Genomic DNA, 22,271 nt, shown 5'->3' on the forward strand with positions numbered 1-22,271 from the left:
AAACTGTATAGAATGAGGGAGCTCTGGGGCAGCAATGAGGGAGAGAAGCCCTTCATCCTTTTCCACCACTCTGGCAGATGCCCAGCTTTGAGGCATGCTAGGGAACCATAAAGAGTGGCTCAGGGGCAGGCCTCCGAGAGCTCACTCATGTCTTATGTTTCCTCCCCCACTCCCCCACCCCCATGTGGACCCCATTGAAGACACCTACATTCCATCCCCCTTAGTGGAAGTGGACTTTGGGGACAGGAAAAGAATTGCATTTTATGTGGCTAGCACAGAGACATGAAAGCATCCAGGCTTCCTTCCATGCCCATTATGGGGGACACCAAAATTTGACAGTTGTAACTAGACCCAGCATATCACTCAGTTTATCATTAACAATCACTTTCATTTCCTTAAAATTGAATTTGTGACCAGATTATTTTAAAAAGGATTTTACTATTTCCTGTAACCAAATAGGTCAGGACAATGCAGGCTGCATGTCCACCTGCTTCTTTCCTGTCATCAGTGACAGACTGCCTCCTGGCCTGCCCTTTGTGGTAGGTACCAGCCTCCCATCCAGGTGAACCAGGTTGGCTTGGATCCACCAAGAATCAAACCAAGAACCCCACCTCTGAGCTCTGCTTTCATCTCAGAATTATATCTGAGGATGTTTGATGTTCAGTGCTAATGTGAATTTAGCCACCATAGGAAAGACTTGAGTATGGCAGGTATCACAGACTGGTACAGCAGAGCTGCCTGAGGATGATCAGACCCCATCACAGGAGAGGTCTTGAAGCCAGTTGGGCTCAATTCCTTTCTTCCAACTCTACAGCTAAGGGGATGCCCTTCTTTCTATTCTCTAATTGGCAATATCCTGTGGTTATTCTCTCCAGCAGCCAACAGTCTTCACAGCTGTTTTAAATTCCCCATGCTGTGGTTTTAAAACTTAAGTTTGTCATTTTTTCCAATGATAGGACAGAGTAACCACCTTATTTAAATTCTGAAATTGTTAATGATCCTTCTTCTTCTTGGCAAATGAAACTGTTCTTGGGAATTCCCACAGTTGCCCAGAATTCTGATTTGTGACCCACAAGTACCCCTCCTCTGCATGTACTTCATATGTCCACATGCCCTTTGGCTGAGAGGAAGCCTCCCATGACTGGGGTGTTTTGGCCTCACCATGCCTATTTATCTGTGACCAGCTGGACTGTGAAGTCTTTTCCAGACTTATGCGTACATGGCCCATTTGACCTCAGGCTCGTGGTTTTCCTCCTGTCTAGGGAAACTTCTGTCTTTGTTTATGATCATCTCACTATTGGCCTCTTTCCACTGGTCCAGCCTGTCTAATCCAAGCTGATTACCCATTTGTCTTTCCAAAGTGTCTGAACCAATTTGTCTTCTTCTCTTCCCATCCCTATATCAAGTCCAGAGGATTTTTTAAAATTTAATATCCACATATATTTTTCAGCAGTTGAACTATTCTGTGGCTCAGCCCCATAACCTGAAAACTTCTGCTGAACTTTGGCACATAATACAGCATAGTTAGACAATTCCAACTCTAGCCTCATCCTCATATGTGGGTGAGAGAGCAAAATAGCACTTGGTTGACTGGGAGTTCCCAGTGCTGAGCAGTAGTGCACCTGAGCTACAGTGGTCCATGCTTCTAGAAGCCTCTGGCCAGAGGAGAAGGTGAGTCCAGAGAGAGCTGGGAGTTCTCTAAGGAACTGAGTTCAGTTTGCAGCTGTTCCCTCACTTCAGCAAAGCTAGTCTTCACACAGTTTCCCCAGAGACTCCTTTACCCTGGACAGAGGCTCATTTTCCCTAGGACAATCAGAGGAAGGCTCCTGGGGTCTCTTGCTGCTTGTTGAATCAGAGACCATATAAGTAGCTGCTTTTCCAGTGAGGCATAACCAAATATAAATCCCAAAGCATCTATACATATTGGAAACGATAGTGTGAATTTTAAGGATTGAACATGTATCATTTTTCAACAAAAAGGAATCTTTCAGGTATATACTTAAAAGTCTAACCATCCATGGTACCATGGCCTTGAGCTGCTGAGATCCCCCTTGGGCCTCTTCCAGCTTCAGAGATATGAGTGACCCCTAAGTCAACCTGTAGTACTGAGCACAGGAGCAACAACTCAAAAGTCCAAAGGAGAAAACTGTTTTTTCTTCTGAGTTTTTAACTAAAAATGAGGCCCACCACCCTGTGGCAGGGACTGGATGGGATCCTTCCTTAACTGTATAACCAAATTTATTTGTACAGTTGCTTTCTCCTAAAGAATGACTTTTAGTCTAAGCAGTTCCCTTTTTGAGAATCTCGGTCCTTCAAAGAATCAGACATGTGATTTTATATTTCTCCTGCTTATAGTGTGTCAGGTTTTTTGGTTTGGTTTTCTTTTCAACAAAATGTTTGACCCTGGAAATTCAGCAGCTTGGAGCTCAGTTACCATGAACCCCTTGCCCAGAATCTGTACAGCCTCTCCTCCAATTGAGCACCAGGACCAGAGCCCCTGTCCTGCTGGGCACCACAGGCCACAGTCACTCTCCCAGCATGGCTTATGGTGGTTTGGGCACCAGCTCCTCTGTGGACTGCTTAGGTGTTGCACTTTTTTGTAGCTATTAGGAATTTACATCATTGAAGAATGAGAAACTTTATTTAAAAAGAGAAGGCAGGCACTTCCTGCAGACACTTGACCTGAAGGAAAGGAAGGGCAGAGTAAAGCCCAGGACAACCAAATCCAGAACCCACTTCTCTCTTATTCAGTGTCTCAGGCTTGCATTGGCAACAGAACAGTAGTGGGGAGGACAGTCAGGAGCTCTTCAGAAAAAGCCAGATGCCTGGGCAGATATAGAACTCACTTAAGGAAAATACTCATAAGCTACCCATTAGGACTGGCCTGACCAACAAGGTGAAAAGACATTGTACTGCTGGAGCACTGCTGTTTTCTTCCTGGGTTCCACCAGAACTTCAGCATTTCATGACTAATAAAATTAGATGTCACTAAGCAACAGACCATTCTTGCTCCTTGCCACTCCTAAGCAGGACAGAGGAGCCCACCAGCCAGCAGTCACAGTGATGGGATAGCCTTAAAGACCCATAGTCACTTGGAAGACAATGGCAGAGTTACTAGGGGTCTACCCAAGCCAGGTCGGACTTCCTTCCATACTGCCCTAGTGCCCAGGGGTGAGGACAGTCACATGCACTAAGCACTCTGATTCTGGGTCCTGACAGCTGCTATACTTTGGTCCTCAGGTCACAAGTTCCTCTAAAGGGAGCCAATCCCCCAGTCCAGCGTGCCTTGTACTTCCCTTCTGACCTAGGCATCACCCCACAGTTCTGCCTAGCTTGCTTCCTTTCAGCACCCCAAGCAGCACTGGAGTCTTCTGATTGAAATGGATCATGTTAGCCAGCACCTCCCTATTTCCCTCTATGCTGAGTGCACTGTGAGTGTCCAGTGCCCTCACCTGTGTCCAGGGCTCACTTCTCTGCAACTTGCCGGCTCTCCTGTTATTTCCCACCTCATGCTTTTCTTTTCAGCTGAACCTTATTCACAGTGAAATCAGTAATTTAGCCGGCTTTGAGGTGGAGGCCATAATCAATCCTACCAATGCTGACATTGACCTTAAAGATGACCTAGGTAATTGGGGACGGGGTTCGGCACCACCAGCTGTCAGATGAAAAGTTATGGAACCCAGAATTTAGACTTTTCATCTACCCAGACTCCAGGTAAATTCTCAGATCCATGATTGACCTTTGAGTATAGACCTTGAATATTATTCTTAAGTCATTCCAAATGGAAACGGTCTGATGTGTTTCCTTGAGTGTAATTGGCCACATTCCCCTCAATTGCAAATGTTTTATCATCTAAATTCTCTTCCATAATGATCAAATGACTGCTGGTTACTTGGGGGGGATTTTAAAACACGTGTTTTTTTTCATTTCCTTTTTTTCTTTTCTTTTTTAAACTGAACAATCTCAGGTAACTACAAAATGATAGTTTCTCCATTTAAGCCTTGATGAGGAATGATGCTTAAAGCTTAAAAAGGAAGACATTACTATGCTACATTAGCGTGCCACCAGGCTTTTTCATTTACAAGCAGTTTGACTTGCCCCAAATTTACCACCTACTGACACTTCTCCCACCTTTTCTATAGTGAAAATAGTAAATGACTGAATGCCACCTTCATGAATTATTTGGCCAATGAAATGAAACAGAAGGGCAGCCTCTCTTTGTATGTGTTCCTATGAAGAAAACTGCCTTAGGGCCAAGTGTCTCCTACTCAGGACAGTTCAGGGCAAGTGCAGAGGTACCCCTCAGGTGTCCTGTCTCTGCTTCATCTTTTCATATAAGGAATTGTCAGATCAGGGCACAATAAAGTCGCCTGTCCCCTTAGGGGTAGATCCTCGCCAGGGGACATAAGCTATGCAGATGCCCACAGGGACACTATCACCTCTAACACTGACCACAGTATATTTTGTGTACCTTTAGCTCCCAGCTATGGCCACTTTTATAAGATGGCAGATGTTTTTACTAGTAGAGTTGCTCATTACACAGCCTGGGCCCACTCCTCACAAACCAAACTAAGTCACAGACCTTCCTGGGCTGAAGATGTGGGGACTGGGACTCACAAATGTCCTGCTTGAACTGGTTTTCCAACTGCCTTACACAATACTTTAAAAAAAAAAAGCCACAAGCTTAAAAAAATGCAAAGATAGTATCCGAAGTACATTTTATATTGAAATACATTATAATAAGATTTACTAGAATAAGAGACAGGCCTGTAAAAGTATTTCTACCCATTGTGTTCAGCCCATCCTGAACACACATCCGTACTGTTTTCTTGGTTTTTGAGAGCTAGCCCTTGAAGGCAGACAAAATGGAGAATGCCTCCAGAATAAACTTGCCTGCAAGTTGACTACTGCAGACTAAATGGAGAAACTTGTTGTTTTGGTTGGCCTGGTGGTCCACATTTTTTTTTAAAAGCAGATGCCATGTTTTAGTAGCCTTCTCAGTGGGGTGCCAGTGTTATAGGCTTTTACAAAGTGAAATGGGGCATTTGTTGTTTTATTTCTTTTAACCTTTGGAAATGATCTCATATGTGTGTTTCTCTTTTTTTGGACTTGTCATTCAAATGTTTAATTTAAACATGTCACATTTGATATTCCTCCTCCTCCTGTCCTTACCCCCATCCACATGTGCGCACACTGCGTGGACTGATTGCCCCCTGGGCTCATATGTTGGAATCGACCAGGTAGGCCAGCCCTGCCATTGGGGCATTAGTAAATGTGCCTGTGCGTGGGTCTCGGTCCAACACAGTTGATCTACATTTGTTTACCTGTTATAGTTGCAAGTTGTACAGGCTGACATTGCCTCGATCGACAGTGATGCTGTCGTTCACCCGACAAACACTGACTTCTACATCGGTGGTGAAGTAGGTAATGCCTAGCCGGGTGCTGCCGAGTGTGTGTGTGCATGGTCAGTCGGCCGCCGCAGACAGCTTGATCCTCTGACAGCTATGCAGGGCTGCATTCATTTCACACTTCCAGCTGTCCTGACCTTCCTGAGGCCTCCCGTCCCTGGGTTGTGAACTGGAGAGATACAGCTAGCTGTCAGCCAGGGTGCATCATGCAGCTCATGAGTGGGCACTTCTGGTTTGGACACTGGCTCAGCAGCACCATTTCTTCCCATGATTCCTGAGGCACAGCTTTATTGGAGACTGGGTTCACAGAGATTTCAGCTAGAGAGGATATGGTGAGATGGACTTCCTGCTTCCAAGACCACTTCTGTGTCCTCTAAAGAGTAGACAACCATAAACACCTGTACACAGGGCTCTGCCCCGCCCCACCCCCAGTTTCTTTCCATGTTGAAAACATGCTTTCCTGGAAATGGCCCTATATCCTCAGGTGCCCAAAGGGGACTTTGCACTTCTCACCCACACACAGCCTTTCCAGAGTGGAAGGGCATGAAAACCACCTCACTTTGATGAGAATACCCTAGATAGCTATCCTAACTCCAGAAGGCATCTTACTCTCCTCTGGCAGCTGGCAACCCAATGTGGGTTTCCTCCCTGTGTGCTTGTCACCTAAGTGTGGCCAAGGCAGAGAACACTGAGGAGGCACATTCTGTGACTGTGGATTCACAGTGTGGGCATCAAGGCCCTGCTCTTATAATATGCTGAGGGGCTTATGTAATGAGGCATCCGAGTAATCCAGAAAGTTAATCTCCAGGAAGTTGACTACTGCAGACTAAATCCTCACCTAGCCTTGACATCTTCTGGTTATTATGGGGCCCAGGCAAACCACTTAACTCCTGGATGCCTCAGTTTCCATAACTGGTAATGGTAAAAATTAGATGAACTGTAGGCGGAGTGCCTTGTTTGGTGTCTCATGACTGCTGCTTGCTGTATAGTCTTCCTCTCATTGCAGATGTGATTTATATATACATTTGCTAGACCTGAGAGCAGCATTCTCAGGATTCAAATACAGCTTCCAAAGAGAACAGTGACATTCCTGGTAAGTGCCAAATCCAGTCATTGTGAAGAATGAGGACTTTGCTAAGCCCTGGACACTCGATGTACAATAGTACAGCATCCTCTGGCTGCCCAACTGTGTTCAGTGTCACTAGCAAAGGGGCCAGTCAGTCTTCCCCAGACACCATGATTAGACTCTGTACTGTCCTGAGCATTTTGGACTTCAGACATAGTTGGAAAGACAAACTGGATGGAAAGTCAGGATTTGTCACATCCACCAAGGCCAAAGTGAAATCAGGGTGTAGGCAATTAAAATAAACTCTGCTTTCACAAGATTTTAGAAGAGTTTAAGAGTTCCTAAGACAGGGAGCATAAGAGAAAGATGCTTCCTTTCTTAACCAAATGAAAACTTGATGGGAGGGAAGTACTTGTATGAAGAAAAATAAATAAATGAACAGCGAAGGGCTTGACCTTGTTTTAGCTGGGGGGAACTAGGCCTGGGTTCATTCTGCCATCCAGGGCATTTGATAATGGAAATTATGAAGCTCCCTGGGCAAAAGGATCTCACTCAGGCCCAGGGAAAGGAGAAAATTGGCCAACCTGCTGTGGCCCATGGAAGGCTGTGCTCAGCAGGATTAGCCAGGCCTGGAGGAGAGCTGGAGGCTTTGATACAGGTTGCATCCAGCTAGGGAGTGACAGGGGAAGCTAGCTGCGCCCCTAGAATAGCCCAGTCCTTCTGAGCTGTGAATGGGCTGCTAATACTTTACTGCCCACATGTGTAGGGTCAGGATTGTTACCATTGGTGATATACAAGTACCCTGGGCCCAAGAACTTAGCCAAGGTCATACCACACATCCCTCACTGACACTGCCCCAGCAAGACAAACCTCAGCAGGAAGAAAGCCTGCCAGGGCTGGAACCCAGTCTTCCAAAGCCTACCTCTATGCTTGCTCTGCCTGGAGACCCAGTCCAAACTAGAACTGACCCCAGATGTCTCCTATAATCCCAAAACAACGATCAACCAGATTCCTACATGGCCTCAATTGGTTCCAGCTCCCACCTTGATATGTGAGAGGGGAAGAGGAAGCTAGGGAAGCAACCACTCCACTTCTCATTTTTGGTGTGAATTCCTGAGTCCCGAGACTGCTGGAAGAAGGAATTCGAGTGCAGGAATGCTTAGCCCCAGTGATTAACTTTTACCCATCAAAAGTTCTTTCTAACAGTGAAATAGACCACAGGCTTAGCCTGACATTTGTCCAAGCCTAAATTTTCGCTTAGGCTGTTCTGAACACTGATACTTATGCCTGCTTTCTAAGCATGAAATAATGTTCTTGTTCTCATGGGAGTAACACATGTTTATGCTTGGGGGCAAATAAGCCAATTGCTTTATGATTAACCCTGAAGTTAAGCCTAAAAAGCAAGAGTCTTACATTAAGAGTGTTGACAATATGGTTGAAAATGGGCCTGTTTCTTGTTAAAAAGTACACGTGTGTCTACATGAACATGTGCATACATATGTGTGTGTAGGAGTCAAGTCCTGACTGGGTTGATTGCCTGCAATCTAGGGTTCAGTTTTTTTAAGTTTGGGAAATGCATTAAGTGTATTTTAACTTGCAATTTCACTTCTAATTAAAGCAATATTTAATTATAAGTAAAAAATTTTAAAGTAAACACTCTTCCTAAGATAAAACACCTTTAATTAAAAATCAGCCCATTTTCTTAGGAAATATTTTATATTTTGTATTTTAGAAAAGTCTTCATAAATCCAATGCTGATTTTTTTTTTTTTTTTTTACTTTCCAAATTTCCCAGTTCTCACCAAAGAGTAGATATGACAGAAAATAATCCAGCCTGTAGCATTTTTGTCAGCCCATCTCCCTAAGCTTGAGAATAGGTTAAAGGGGAAAACTAGTCTTGGAATCCAGCTGATTTGCACTCCACATTCCCAATATCTTGGGTGCACCTGTATTGGGGGGTCTCACGTACCTGGGCTATATCTGCTTCCTGATGTGTGGAGTTGGGCCAGGAGACCCAGAACCTGCTCCCTCAGGCACATGGCCCATTCAGCTGCCACTCTGATGCTTAACTTTATTACAAACATGCAGCAGCATGTGACAGTTTCTGGACATGACATTGTGACACCTGCCATGTAAACCTTCTGCTGCTTTTCAGGAAAGACAAAGGCATGAGAGCAGTCTGAGCTAATGAGAAGTGACAAAGCATCCAAAGTTTATTCCTTTGGAAGTCTAACCCTCTCTAAGACAGCCAAGAGTCCCCCACAGGAGGTGGCTGCTATTCATGCTCATTCATGCACCCCTGACTTCCTTCAGCAGGGAGGTGACAGGTTCAGTCCCCGCCATCCACCCTGGCTCTGTCTTATTTGTGACAGTGCCCAAGCTGTTTGCTTTTCCTTCCAGACATTCCTGGGGTTGGTTCACCTCTGTAGAACAAGCCTGTGAATGAGGCAGGTTTTTCTAAAATAATTAGACTTAATCCTTACCCAGGGAATCCAAAGAGAGTTGGGGCTGGTGCATTCTGATACACCTTGACCCTCCTTACCAGAATCACACCTGCTACACCTTGAATTTTCCAAGACAAATGGTGAATCTTAAGGGGAGTATTTTATCCTCTTGTGAGGAAAAGTACTTTAAAATGTGCAAAACTGAGGAAACAGAGCTTAAGGAAGAATCAGACTCCATTCTGGCCAAACTTTAAAGGGTGATATTGTCACTAACTTTGCTGCTTTATAGCCCACTTGAGATGTTAACTCAAAGTTCTCAAAGGTATTGGTGACATGGTTTGAGCACTTGACTTTCATAGGTGTAAATGATCACTTAGCAAGTACTTAAAAGCACCATGCTCCGTTGTTTCAAATCAGATCTTGAGCAGTTAGCTTTCTTTTATATAACTCAGTTCATCGTTAAGCTCTGTTTCTGATGTTGCCCTCCTTTCCCTAAAATGATTCTGAATCATTAGTGCAATTAAGAAAATACTGTCTGAGGCCATTTTTTTTTTTTTTGTATTCACATATGACACCAAAGCTGCAAAATAGAAACTAAGCATGCAGTGTTGGTCCAAAGAGGGCCAAATATGAACACTTTTTTTCTGGGTCTCCTGCCAAGAGGATAGCTGGCTGCTCTTTAAAGGCATGATCTGCTGCTTCACAGACCTCCTTATTTGGGGCTTCTCCCCAGAGACAGAGAAGAAAACCTAGGGCAGACAACAGTCATGGAAGCCAGTGCCAGCTGGGCTCTGTGCCCATGAAAAGTATGCAGAACAGGCATCTCCACACCTCTGGCATCATCACCAAGGCAGACCCAAATAAGGGTCAGGAGAGACACTAGTAGCGGCAGCAATGCCAGGGTGGTAACTGGCTCATGTTAAATCCCTTCTAAATTTTACTTTCCTGACTCAGCCAAGGCGTAGTTCCTGTTTTGCAGCCTTATGGAAATTTAGCTGGTCAGATCATTTAAAGTATGTAATCACCTGACATGCTAAGTGTCTGTGTGTGCTGCTGACACAGGATGGCACTCTGACCCCATCCTGTCCTTGTCTAGGAAATACGCTGGAGAAGAAGGGTGGCAAGGAGTTTGTGGAAGCTGTTCTGGAACTTCGGAAAAAGAATGGGCCCTTGGAAGTAGCTGGAGGTGAGGTGGGGAAGCCATTGTGCTTATTTGGGTGTGGCACATGCAGTGTTGGGGAGATGGTGTAGAGTTCAGAGGTGAGTGGCAGGGCAAATGCATCTCCCAGGGGGAGAGCCCTGTGAGTTTTACCATTTAGTTTTATCACATGCAAATTGTCAGCGAAGCTTAAGGTTTGTGAAGCCCACCTTTGCAATTAAAAAAAATTTTTAAATAGATCTTATAAACTTGGCATCAAATGTTAAGGAATTACAGAAACCTAGATTGGCAAATCTACAAACTGGGAATTATAGACAGTGATGCTGAACCATCTGCAAAAATGGCTGGTGGCAGATGCAAATTAATAAGCTTCACTCAGCCATCTATGTTTTTAGTGGAAAACATAGAAATACGTATTTTAAATTTGCATTTACACCATTCCTGATGGAAGAGGGAAGAAAATGGGAGCCTGACATGGGGAGAAACATTGCTTAAACCTGGAGGCAGGGTACTTTCCCCAGCTGCATGCCTGAATTTTAGAATTTTAGGTGATCACTGGGGTGTGCAGGACAGTGGCCTCCTGGGTCCATGCACTTTGGACTCCAATTTTTTCTTCTTACTCCATGATCCCCGGTACCCATTCTATCTGTAAAATCCTGTTTCTGTTTTAAAAGTGAATCTTAAAGTAGACAGCAATAATTACTACATGGTGTCCACACAGGCAGTCTCTCAGCAGGGCAACCAGGCCTTGGCCCTCTCTCCCCAGTGACTGCTTGTGACCCCCATCCTGGGCTAGTCTTGAGGCCTGATCCAAGTGAAGGAACAGCATTCCCTTTGCTGATGTGAGTCTCACCTTTGCTCTGCCATTTCTGATCTGTATATAAGGGGCACAACAGGCAGAGCAAAACTTTAAGTTCTTACAAGCAGTTCACCGAAGATCCACATCATGCAAGGACATGCACACACAGCATTAGCCACCCAACCAGGGACTGCTGGTCTTTCCACAGCCCCTTCCCAGGCCCTACCAATACTGCCCCTTAGGCCTTTCCTATCAGTGCTCCTGTATGAACCCCAACTGTGACCCTCCACACTCACCCCCACACACAGTGAATTGAGAGTCATAACTGAGGCAAACACATTAGATTTATCATGGTTCAAGATAATTTTACTTGCTTTAATAACACATTTCATTATTGATTCTAAGAGCTGTTTTAGAAAATATTTTAAAAAGTATAAAGAGATCAAGATATACTCCTCCTCTACTACTTGGAGATAATGTGTTAGCATGTTTCTTTCCAGCTATTTTCTATGCATAATTTAGCAGTGACTTCAAATGTGGACAAACCAGTGGGTTAAGCCTCCTCATCACAGGTTTCAGTAGGTCAGCAATGCTGCCCAGTTTGTGAACCCAGTCATCAAGCAGAGTTAAGACTCATACCCAGACCCCACTACTGTTAGTTTAGAGCTGTTCCTATAGCTCTGTGCAATGCCGTCCAGTCTCCTAGTGCTATGATCTTAACCCATACCCCTTGGACAATGCTGAGAGGTGTTCCTCAAAAAGTGGTTTGGGTGTTTCCTGTAGCAGTGAGTTGGAGATGTTAGCACACAGAACCTGCCAGACATGCTGACCCAGAGCCACCTTTTTTATGGAGCATCTTCTGGATGGAAGAAAGGAATAGGCTCATCACAGCTCCTGTATATGGCAGACGTGAGTCCTTAGATCTAACAAGAGAAAGGTGGACGGACGACTGGAGAGATGAGTAGCTGGAGATGGGCTCCTCCTCCAGGCACATAAAAAGTTGCATAGAACTTATCTTGGTCTTCCCCAGGTAGGCAGGATTAGCCATGCAACAAAGATGGCCACGGAGGGGTAATCAGGTTGCTCAGCCTTGTTTTAAAGTGTTGCTCTCCCAGCAGGCTTCTTTCTTGAGTGGTGTCTGAGAGACAGAGTTACATCATAGGCATCATAAAATTCTGACACATTGGATGGCATTAGATGGGCAGGGTCCTGCCATCCAGGAGCAGCCTGCATACTTCTGAGGCAGAGTGCTCACTACAGTTCTGGGCTAAAACTCTGGTGGGCACGCATCCAATGCCAGCTTTCCAGGGGTGGGTTTTGTTTGCCCACCAAGTGAGGAGACTAAGTAATGAGCTGTTTCCAGCTCATGCTGATGCTGGAGTCGTCACCCCACAGACAGCTGCCTTCCTCCTTGGACACAGGTCAGCAGAGTTCAGGGAAGGCATGCGTTAGGGAGAGAGCAGGCCTGTATTTGGCATCTTGTGATATGCGCTACTGTCTTGTCCCCTCCAGCCGCTGTCAGTGCAGGCCATGGCCTGCCTGCCAAGTTTGTGATCCACTGTAATAGTCCAGTCTGGGGTGCAGACAAGTGTGAAGAACTTCTGGAAAAGACGGTGAAAAACTGCTTGGCCCTGGCTGATGATAAGAAGCTGAAATCTATTGCATTTCCATCCATTGGCAGTGGCAGGTATGGGCACTCTTGTCACCATGTCAGTCATGGCTGTTTTTCTCTGTGTCTGTGACCCTTAACTGTGGAGCTATCACTGTGGACAGGGTCTCCTTTGGCCTGCCTTCAGACCTTGCCTTGGTCAAGGAGACCAGAGCATGAGCGAAGAAGAATGCCAACGTTAATCAATAGCAAGAGGCAACTGAGCAGACAGAAGGAGACACAGGGACCCAGGACACTATAAAACTTGAATTGTGACAGCAAACATCCTCACGGAAGATAACTAAGGTGGAGAGGATGGGAGGTGTGGACACAGGAATATTAACTAAGTGTGATCTCCTAAAGTAAGCAGGTTAACCCCTGATAATTCTGCCCCCCACAAGCCACAGCAGTCTTGGGTAAAGCTCTTTACCTCTTACCTTTTATTCCCAAAGCCCCTCCCTCTCCTGTCCTGCTGCTCCAGGTGATTCTATGACCTGCCCTGTCCCGCCTCCTAGCCCTCCAGTTATCCCCAGGTAGACTTGCCAAGGCCGGTAGGAGCAGCCTAATTGCCCCTAAGGCAGACACGACCCAGGGAATCACCACTGGAGGAGTTTAGTCCTTAGCAACTGAGGATGCCCCCAACATAACCTACCTGGTTGCACACCCCCAAACCATCAAGTAGCCCCTCAGTTTTCTGACAGGTCAGTGCTGCACAGTGACTTGGGGGCCAGGCCTGGAGTTGAGCCAGTTACCAACTGATTCACAGCATGTAAATGAACCCCCATTCTGAAAACAGGGGTAGTCAGTAATTACCCCCCATGCAACGTCTCAGGGTTCGGAAAGCTAAAGGAGTTTTGGAGGGTGCTTCAAGAAACCTTCTGTGATGCAGAGGCAGTGGTTGGTCAGAAGAGTTTCACCTCTGAGATTGGGGCCAATGGCCCCTCACGGTTCTAGCACCCTCCCCAATGGCCCCTCACGGCTCCAGCACCCTCCCCACCAGGCCTCTAAGACTGGATCTGGAAGTCTTGGGATCTGAATTGGGCCCTGAAGCCCAGGGAAATTTCTTGAGAGGCTGTAGCTGTTAGCATCTGGGTCCAGCAGGGGCCAGGCCTAGACTTCATATCAGCAGTGGTACAGTTCAAGTGGAGCACCTACCTGCCACTGCGCCCAGGGCATCCCACGCAGGCTCCCAAGCCTTCTCAGGTTTCTGCCTTTCTATCCCTCCCAGTACCCAAGGAAGGCAGAGCCATGGTGCAGCAGCACTGATGTCCCTGAGCCCCAGGCCTCACTGTCCTTCCAGGCATGCCTAAGCAGGAACCCTCAGGACCAGGGCCTGTGTGTCAAAAGCTACCCTTCCTCCACATGCATGAGGACAAAGAGAAGTTTTCTATTTTCCATTTGGGAACCCCCCATAATTTTGCCAGTATTGAGGTCCAGTGTCTCAAGTGGCAGTGACAGCATTCACTGAGTGGACTTCCTGTCACATTACTTAGACGTTATACCTGACAGAAGACCTTGCCCTATGACAGGCACTGCCACCATCCCCCAGTGCTTTGCTCAGATGGTCACACTAGATGTCAAGAACTACCAGATGATCCTGCCCGGGGAGAGGATGTTTGGTTGCACCTGACCCTGTTCCTCTGGAGCCTTGCACTGCCCCCTCCAGTGAGGCAGCACAGCAGGATGTGCACCTCCCAGCCACCCTCAGGTGGCATTGCAGCTCTGAGCACTGTGGGCCTTCTGCACAAGGGGCTCATTTGAGTGAGGTCCCTCCGTCCTCTACTCTGTTCAAGTGCACTCTCTCCTCAGGCTTCTTGGCTGAAGGAGGCTGGAGACACCATCCTCATGGTGTGTGGATGGGGCACCAAGAGGGCTCCTGAGCAGAAGACGAGCCAACACTTCTCCACCTGTGCCCACACATGCACGTGCGCTCTGCATTCAACTACACTGCCAAAGCCAGGGGACCACCAGAAGTGCCTGGCAGAAAGCTGCCAACTCCCAATGGCTTCCCCATTGTTTGGATGGCCATCTTTATTTTCAGTGACTGTACTTCATTCTAGTCTTTCTTATCAAAAGAATACATGGAACATCTTTTAAAAAGTCAAGTACATGTTGAAATCAAAAGCTAGCAGAGTTAAGATATCTAAAAGCCCTTTCGATTGGCTCTAAGAGCACCTAGCAAAAACAAGCATCCTTCATAATTTAGTCAGCAAGCACCCAGCAGCTTAGCTTTCCCTAGAGTGATGGAGTTGTGATGGACTTGTGTTATAGGTGATAGGGCCAGTCCCAAAGTGGATTCAAGACCATTTTTTATTTTAAAAATGCTTCTGGATCAGAGCTTGAGTGACCATACTTCTTGCTTCTCCCACCTTCCTATTCCCCAATTTCTGACAGAAGGTCTTTTTTGCAGGGTAGGAGCACATTGTACTCTGTAACCTTTGGTAAATGAATCAACCTCTCTGTTTCTGGTCTGCCTTAACCTCAAGTCAGGCCACAGGGACTACCTTTCCTCACAGATGGTTCTGTGGCTCAGTTAATTAGTGCTTCGGATGCACTTTGATCTACCCTGATGAAAGGTGCTTCCGAAGAGCAAGGCAATAGGAGCCTTTATTGGTGGTAATAATTTCACGCTCTTTCATATGGCTATTGGGAAATTTTTAATTGAAGCATAAAAGTAATTCCCATAAAAGAGCATCTGTTATTACAAACTTATTTACATTTTTCATGGAGTAAAAAGTTTTTAAAAATAATCAATCTAAAGCTTTTAAGAGGGCAGAATGCCAAAGGCAGCACACGTGTGGGGCTCCCTGGGCCACATCTGTCAGGCAGACCTTGCTGCAGCCTGGGAGACAGCTGCCCTCCCTTTCATGAGGAAAGAATGGGATTACACCAGAGCCGCTGTAAATCACAGGGGGTTCCGAGGGAAATAAGACGGTTCCTCCATGGCATCCAGTGTCTCTAGAACAAAAGTCACATTGGAACTAAAACAATAGAAATACAAACATGTTCAAGAGCCAGGGGTCACTTTCTCCAGCAGAGGCCAGCTGCCTCCAGCTCCTTGACCTCAGTGGAGACTAATAAGGCCCTGCCGTGCAACCCTGGCTGTAGCCATTTTGATCACAATACTTACAGACAGCCCTGGCCTCAGCTGTTTGACCTTAGTAGGCAAGCCCTCTCTGGAGCACACATAGGGAATAGCTAGTTTGGGGGCTTTGATTAAACTTTCCTTAGATTTATGAGCTTAAAAGGAAAGCTACTTTTGTGTTTTTCAAGCTACCATTTATGGGGATTCACTGAGCCCCTAGCGCTGTGGTAAAACATTTAGCTACGTTATCACACAGCAGCCGTAAGAAGCGACCATGTCACTGTGTCCTTTCAAAGGCGAAGTATCTGAAGCTTAGCAATGCTAAGTAACTCCCTGAAGTAACCCAGTTTGAGTACTGGGTGGAGCCAGGATCTTGGCTCCAGTCTCTATGCCCTAGGCATGTGGGTGCCCTGCCTGCAGTCTCTGCCTGATCCCACCTCACATTCCATGGCCCTCAGCCTCCCTACCCCTCATCTTTGACTTTAAAGGAGAAAGGGCAGAAACCAATGCCAAGGCCTTTGCGCACACAGAAATTACTCTAGCTGATTTGTAAGCCTGGGAATGAGAAATGGTGGAGGCTGTTCTCAGGCGCCTGGCCCCTGTCTGGCTGCAGTACAGAGGACCCATCAGCCCTCTGGACACCCTGCTGTCAGTCAGGGATCCTGATGATGCATCTGGTCTTCACCTCTGAATGAGGAACCTCTGTTGGGGGAAATTCACATAGCCAGGTCAAAGCTGGGAGCATAGTAAAGACAAGAAGCAGCAGCAGCAATGGATGGAACCTGTTCCAGCAGCACATGATCTACATGTGGGTGACAGTGAGGATTCCAAGACTTCCAGCCCTACACAGCTCCCAAAGAGTCAAAATGATCAGACTAATGTGTTGGCCCAGCAGGTAAACAGCCTACCTCCACCCTACCTATCCATCAAGAGCCAACTGCAGTCTGTCCCTCAGGACATCTGCTTGGAGCCTTCATACCTGGATGTAGCTGCTCTTCTGTGAATCCCAAGTGCCCCTAACTGGCCTGCTCCTCAGTTTTTCCCGGAAGGTGAGATCTCAGCAGGGCATTAGTGATGCTTCGCACTGGAGAAGGCTTAGCAGAGTAAGAGGAGCTTAGGTCCCTCCTGGGGTGTGGCCCTTGTGAACCCAGAGTCCCTGCATGTCCAGGTAGGTCAGGTATCCTGTGTGTGCCCCAACCACTGCTGAGCAGGATGAACCAAGACCCAGACCCAGACGGCCTAGGCTTCCCTTGTACGAGCCTAGGGAAATTCGGGCCAGGACTGTGGGCAGAGGCTGTTCCAGACACAGCTGGAGTGATGCTGGGGATACTCAGACATGGCTTTAGGACCTGGGGTCAGGGATGGGGTTAGTGGTCAAGGCCCACCCTGTGTGCTGGAAGTGCATGCCATGAGCACAGGGAAGGGCAGGACTGTAGAGAGGGGAACGTGGGTGGGACTGATGGTGGCCCCAGCCTGCTCCTCCCCATGATGTATACCCAGTGGAGGACACTGACGCTTAGAGAAGATAACTCCTGCCTGAGGACAGCTGGTCAAACCCAGTCTGACTCTGGAGCAGAAGCCCTTACCCTTCACCCTCTCTGTAGCATCCAGTCTCTTCTGAAAGGCAACAGTGAGGCTGCAGGGCAGGTGACTGTCACAGAGGCTGCCAGCCTGAGTCAGGGAGGTAGACCTGGCCAAGCCGAAATGGCCACATTAAGAAAAGCTATGTAACCCTCGAGGGAACTCAGTCAGCTGAGGAGCCAAAGATGAGAGGCCAGAAGCAGGCTGCTCCTGAAAGGGGCTCAGTGGTTAGCACTAGACCAGGAAGCCTGTGCTGTGCTGCAACAGGCCAGCAGCCAGGCCAGCAGCCCTCCAAGAAGAGGGCTTGCAGATTGCAGGACTGCTCTCTGGGGGCCTGAGGCCAACATTGTTAGCACAGGGTAACTACAATGACAGCAAGTTACCCTGTCACAGGGCCTGAGGTGGGCAGCAGTTTTCCACTGGGTGAGCCTTTGGGAAGACCCCCAGAGACTACCAGCTTCTGGAGGAGGACCGTACCTCCCTGGTGCATGAACACACCAGCTTCTTCCATACTCTGCGTTCTCTATTTCATGGAAAGGGGACCATGGAAAGGCCCCAGCACAACACCGACTGATCCATGGTGGCACCAGGAACTCCTGAGCTCTTAGCTGCTCTGCTTCTCCTGCCTGAGAGGGTGGGGCTGTCAGGGCATCTGCGCATCCGAACCAGGACCCAGCTGCCCCCATTTTGAGGGTGCAGGACTGGGTGTGTAAAGCACTAAGAGCATCTGACACCTTCCAATTTGTTATAAAAGCCTCTGATTGTGGAGCTAGGAAACATTTGGTGTCCCCGCCTAGAAACTTCAGGAAGTCCACCACCTTTGCCATTCCTTCCTCACAGCCTACATGGTCCCATGGTGAAACTGCTTCTTTAGGTTATGGCTTTGTCAACAATAGGTTTTCCTACAAATCCAGATTCATGTTCACCCAAAATTAACCTTTAAGGACAAGGCCTGGCAGAAGAACCTGCTCTCTTAGCAGGAGGGTACTGTGAGGACCCTGCAGGTCCAAAACCTCTGTTCCATACCTTTTTCCCCAGTTGTGCATCCTTAACCTTTGGCCCACCTTGGGAGCTCAGATTATAAAGTCCATGCTGACCACATGTAGAACAGTGGTTCTCAAAGTGTGGTCCCCAGATGTGCAGGATCAGAAACTCAGCAAGCTGTTCCAACAGGCCCTCCATGATTCTGGTGCCAGCTGCAGTTTAAGAACTTTGATGTAGAGGAGTAGGAAAGAACGTCCCTCACTGAAAGTCACAAACCCTTTTTCAGGGGTCCAAGACAGAGGATTGGAGAGCCATAGAGGGTCTGTGTGAGAAATTGCTAGGCCAACATGAGTGACTGGAATGCTTTTGGTACTCCATGGAGAACCATGGGCTTCTCAGTCAGAGGGGGCCAGGGCCACATTCTCTGTGTCTATATCAACCACCTCTTATCCAACTTGGGGGAGCTAAGACTGGAGCTACAGTGGCCTGGGCAGACCAGTTGCTGTGGGCCCTGTCCCATTGCCACACAAGCCAGTCTGGGCAAACACAGAAGGCCATGATGAGTAGGCCATACCACAGAATTATCCAGGCCTTCCCCCCGCCCAGCTCACCTGTGGAGGTGTGAGGCGAGAGGCAGGAAGGCACCATTACTGGGGGAGTGTGGAGCTGGCAGAGCCATGCAGAGAGCAGCTCCTCATAGTGCCATTAGTCCCCAAGCTCGGCCTACTTCAGAAACCCTTCTCCTTCCCTTGGCCCCAGCTCAGTCTGCAGGAGCCCAGCCACAGCTGGAAGCAGCCTGCACAGCTGGGAAGATGCTCATTCACTTCCCCCAGCAATTCCCAGACAGCCTAGCCTTTGTGTCTTGTTCCAAATAACCTAGCCTGTGTGCTCCTTGTTTCCTATGAAAATAGTCATGGCAGCTGTGCCTGGCTGAGCTTTCAGATCTGAGAGTGGGCATGACTTGCCCACTCTCACCAAAGCCCTTTTTCCTCACTTCACTAGCATGTGGTTCAATCCCTGGTACCAAAAAAAAAAAAAAAAAAAAAGGAAAAAAAAAAAAAAAACGAACAAACAAACAAAAAACCTCTCCCTGCATGTCCCTGCCACACTATCCAAGCTGGTTCACCTGTTGCTCTGGAGATCTCTTTGGAAAGGGTCTCCACCATCAAGCTGTGGATGAAGCCATGTTTTATCAAAAGCAAGTCACAGGATAGTTTTGTGGGCATGTGATGCTCTGAGCACTGACAGTGGAATGTGTGTGGCTCTCCAGGGGACCAGCTCGATAGATGGTTCAAAAAACTCACTGGCATGCAGCAAGTGAGACTAGAAGTGCTATAACAAATTCCTGTCTCATGTTTGAAAACCTGTCTGCCTGCTAGCAGCACCTGAAGGAGGGGGCCAGCAGAGACAGCAAGCTGGCCCAGCATTTCAGATGCCTATGTGTCCAGTGGCTTAGTTGTCAACCTGCCAGTGAGTAAAGAAACCCCCCTGAATCTGACCCCAAACTCTTGCCTTCAGTGTCCTTAGAGAGCATTTGAATCCAGGAGCTGACTCCAAGCCAGGTTACTTCCACCAGACCAGGCCAGCTGCCTGGTTACTGCCATTGTCCTTGGAGTGCCCTGGATCATATGCACATAGTGTTAACCAGGAACAGCCTTAGGCATGCACAGAGCAATGAGTATCAATCTTCCCCATCCTGAGTCCATTATTAAATTCTGAGCCCCTACCTCCCCAAATCACCACATGACATTTACTTGAAATGGAAATGTGTGCAGACTTGGATGGTATCTCTGGGAGGAGGAGGTCACTCAGCCTGGAGCTTCTCTGTGCTCTCAGCTCCTGATGCCTCACCTCTGGGGTACCATTGGCTGGTGTGTTTTGGAGGCCGAATTCTGAGTCAGTGGCCCTTGCAGCCATGAATCTAAAGGCTAGCATAAAGAGCATCACCCTTCTGCATATGTGGACAGAGGTCAGTGCCTTCCCAGAGAACTCCCAGCCTTCCCCAGGGATGAAGTGAGCACTGACACCTCAGTTCTGTGGTGAGCCACCTCAGTTCTGTGGCTCAGGGACAGCACTAGTGGCAGGCACGATGGAAAAAGAAGAGTTTGTGCCACCCTTGAACAGCTTTAATACACATCACAAAACATTGTCTCGCCACTTGCTGGTTGTCTTTCAGAAGACCTGGGTGCCTGCTTCTTGGAAGGCACACAGTGCGCTGTCCTGTGCCACACAGCTCTCTACCCACTGCCTGTCCCTGGTCTCTTGGGTACTGGGTTTTCTCATGCACAGGACTCAGTGAATACTGGCACAACATGAGGCAAGGTGCTCAGATGGCCTTGAGGACCTTTTGCAGGAGGGGACCCAGGGGAGGACCACTGTGGCCGTCTGGTCACTGATCACCTGCTTTCTCTCCTGCAGGAATGGGTTTCCAAAGCAGACAGCAGCCCAGCTGATTCTGAAGGCCATCTCCAGTTACTTCGTGTCCACCATGTCCTCCTCCATCAAAACGGTGTACTTTGTGCTTTTCGACAGTGAGAGTATAGGCATCTACGTGCAGGAAATGGCCAAGCTGGATGCCAACTAGGCTGAAGAACTCCAGAACCAGCCCACAGTGTGTCCCCTGCCTCCAATTTGAAAGGAAAAAAAAAAGAAAAAAAAAGAAAAAAGAAATACTCCCCTTCACTCTTACTGGGAGGCGGGAACCCTTTTGTCTTCAATTTTGCTCATCTAGGGAAAATAAGGTTTTGGTTTCCAGTTTAATTGTTTTTGACCTTCTAAAATGTTTTACGTTAGCACTGATAGTTGGCATTACTGTTGTTAAGCACTGTGTTGCAGACTGTGTCTGACTTAGTGTAACCTAGGAGATTTTATAGTTTTATTTTAATGAAATTCTGATTGACGCAGAGCAGTGGAGAGAACAGTCCCTTTACATGTCGCAGAAGCCAGGAAGCCCCGTTTGTAACCGTGTGTTGTGGTGCTCTATCGTACACCCAGTGGCGTTCTTTTTACTATAATGTTCTTTTTTTTCCTCAGAAGAAAAAAATCATGAATTTGCAACAGACCTAATTTTTGTTTACTTTTTTGTCTTAATGATGGATTTGAAAATGAAAGATTTAAAAGGCAGAACAGAATCTTTGTCCTTAATTATATTTGCAATTTGGAATTTGTGTGAATTGATTTAGTAAAATGTTAAACTAAACTGTTGTTGCAACCAGCATGTTTCAAGTTATTACACCTGTGAGCTGCAGGGGAAGTGGGTGGGGACCATCTCTGGTCCCTGGTGATTTGCAGAGGATTCATGTAAAGTCTCTCCTTTCAATCTTGTGACCATAGGCAAGGATGTCATCCATCTCACTTACAACAACACAGTAAGGCAGGTCCTGTTATTAGATACTTTTTACAGCTGAGAACACTGAGGCCCAGTTACTTGCCTATGATCATACTACTAATAAGTGACAAGCAGATTCAAACACAGATGCCAACCTGTGAGATAGGGCCCCTGATGGCACACCCTAATCAGTGCCAAAAGTCCATTTAACCTTGGTGCTGTTTCTGACTCAAGAAGCAGAAAGATCTCGGTTCACCATTGGATGAACTAGACAGAACTGAAGTTTCGCTGATAAATGACTTCTTGATGAATGGATTTCCTTAACTTTGGAGAAACATCACAGGAGTAAATGCTGTATTTTTTCAAAGATCTTCCACTAGATGTCGCTCAAAGGATTGGGAAGTAACTAGAGAAAAGGGCCTTTCTGCTCTTTCTGATTGCACAAAAGAATAAATTGCATTTGTCAGGCTTTGCATGAAATATTTACCGTAATCACGTAAATGTTTCTAAACTTTGAATAATCCAAAGTACATCATGCCCCTGAGATGTGGGCACATAGAAGAAATTATTTTTAATGAAACTGAGGGAAAGAAAGCCAACAAACCACCTGGGATTCCCATCATCTCTAAACCACCCAGTTAGCTTTTAAAACTGAGACCAAAAATTGTTCTCTGATGTCAACCTCATGTTTAAAGCAAGAAAAAAAAAAAGGCTCACTGCTTTTATTGATGCAACTACAAGGAATCTCATTTTATTTATTTTTTGGTACT

The 22,271-nt window shown here is 46.9% G+C and overlaps 1 protein-coding gene across 5 annotated transcripts in view; it reads left to right on the forward strand.

Moving 5' to 3' along the window:
* Positions 1-20,896, forward strand: part of LOC124986554 (core histone macro-H2A.1) — a 66,086-nt gene extending 45,190 nt beyond the window's left edge. For 3 of the 5 annotated variants that reach the window (XM_047554955.1, XM_047554957.1, XM_047554956.1), the window contains exons 6-9: positions 3,526-3,625; positions 10,014-10,103; positions 12,388-12,562; positions 20,592-20,896. In XM_047554955.1, coding sequence (XP_047410911.1) covers positions 3,526-3,625; positions 10,014-10,103; positions 12,388-12,562; positions 20,592-20,757 — 531 coding nt within the window. In that variant the 3' untranslated portion in view covers positions 20,758-20,896. Of the gene's footprint in view, positions 1-3,525; positions 3,626-5,333; positions 5,425-10,013; positions 10,104-12,387; positions 12,563-20,591 lie in introns of all 5 variants that reach the window. The other 2 variants (XM_047554958.1, XM_047554959.1) reach the window with 1 other exon arrangement.
* The last annotated feature ends 1,375 nt before the right edge of the window (positions 20,897-22,271 follow it).

Source organism: Sciurus carolinensis, chromosome 6 (assembly GCF_902686445.1).
Source record: "Sciurus carolinensis chromosome 6, mSciCar1.2, whole genome shotgun sequence".
In the NCBI taxonomy this organism is placed as follows: Eukaryota; Metazoa; Chordata; class Mammalia; order Rodentia; family Sciuridae; genus Sciurus; species Sciurus carolinensis.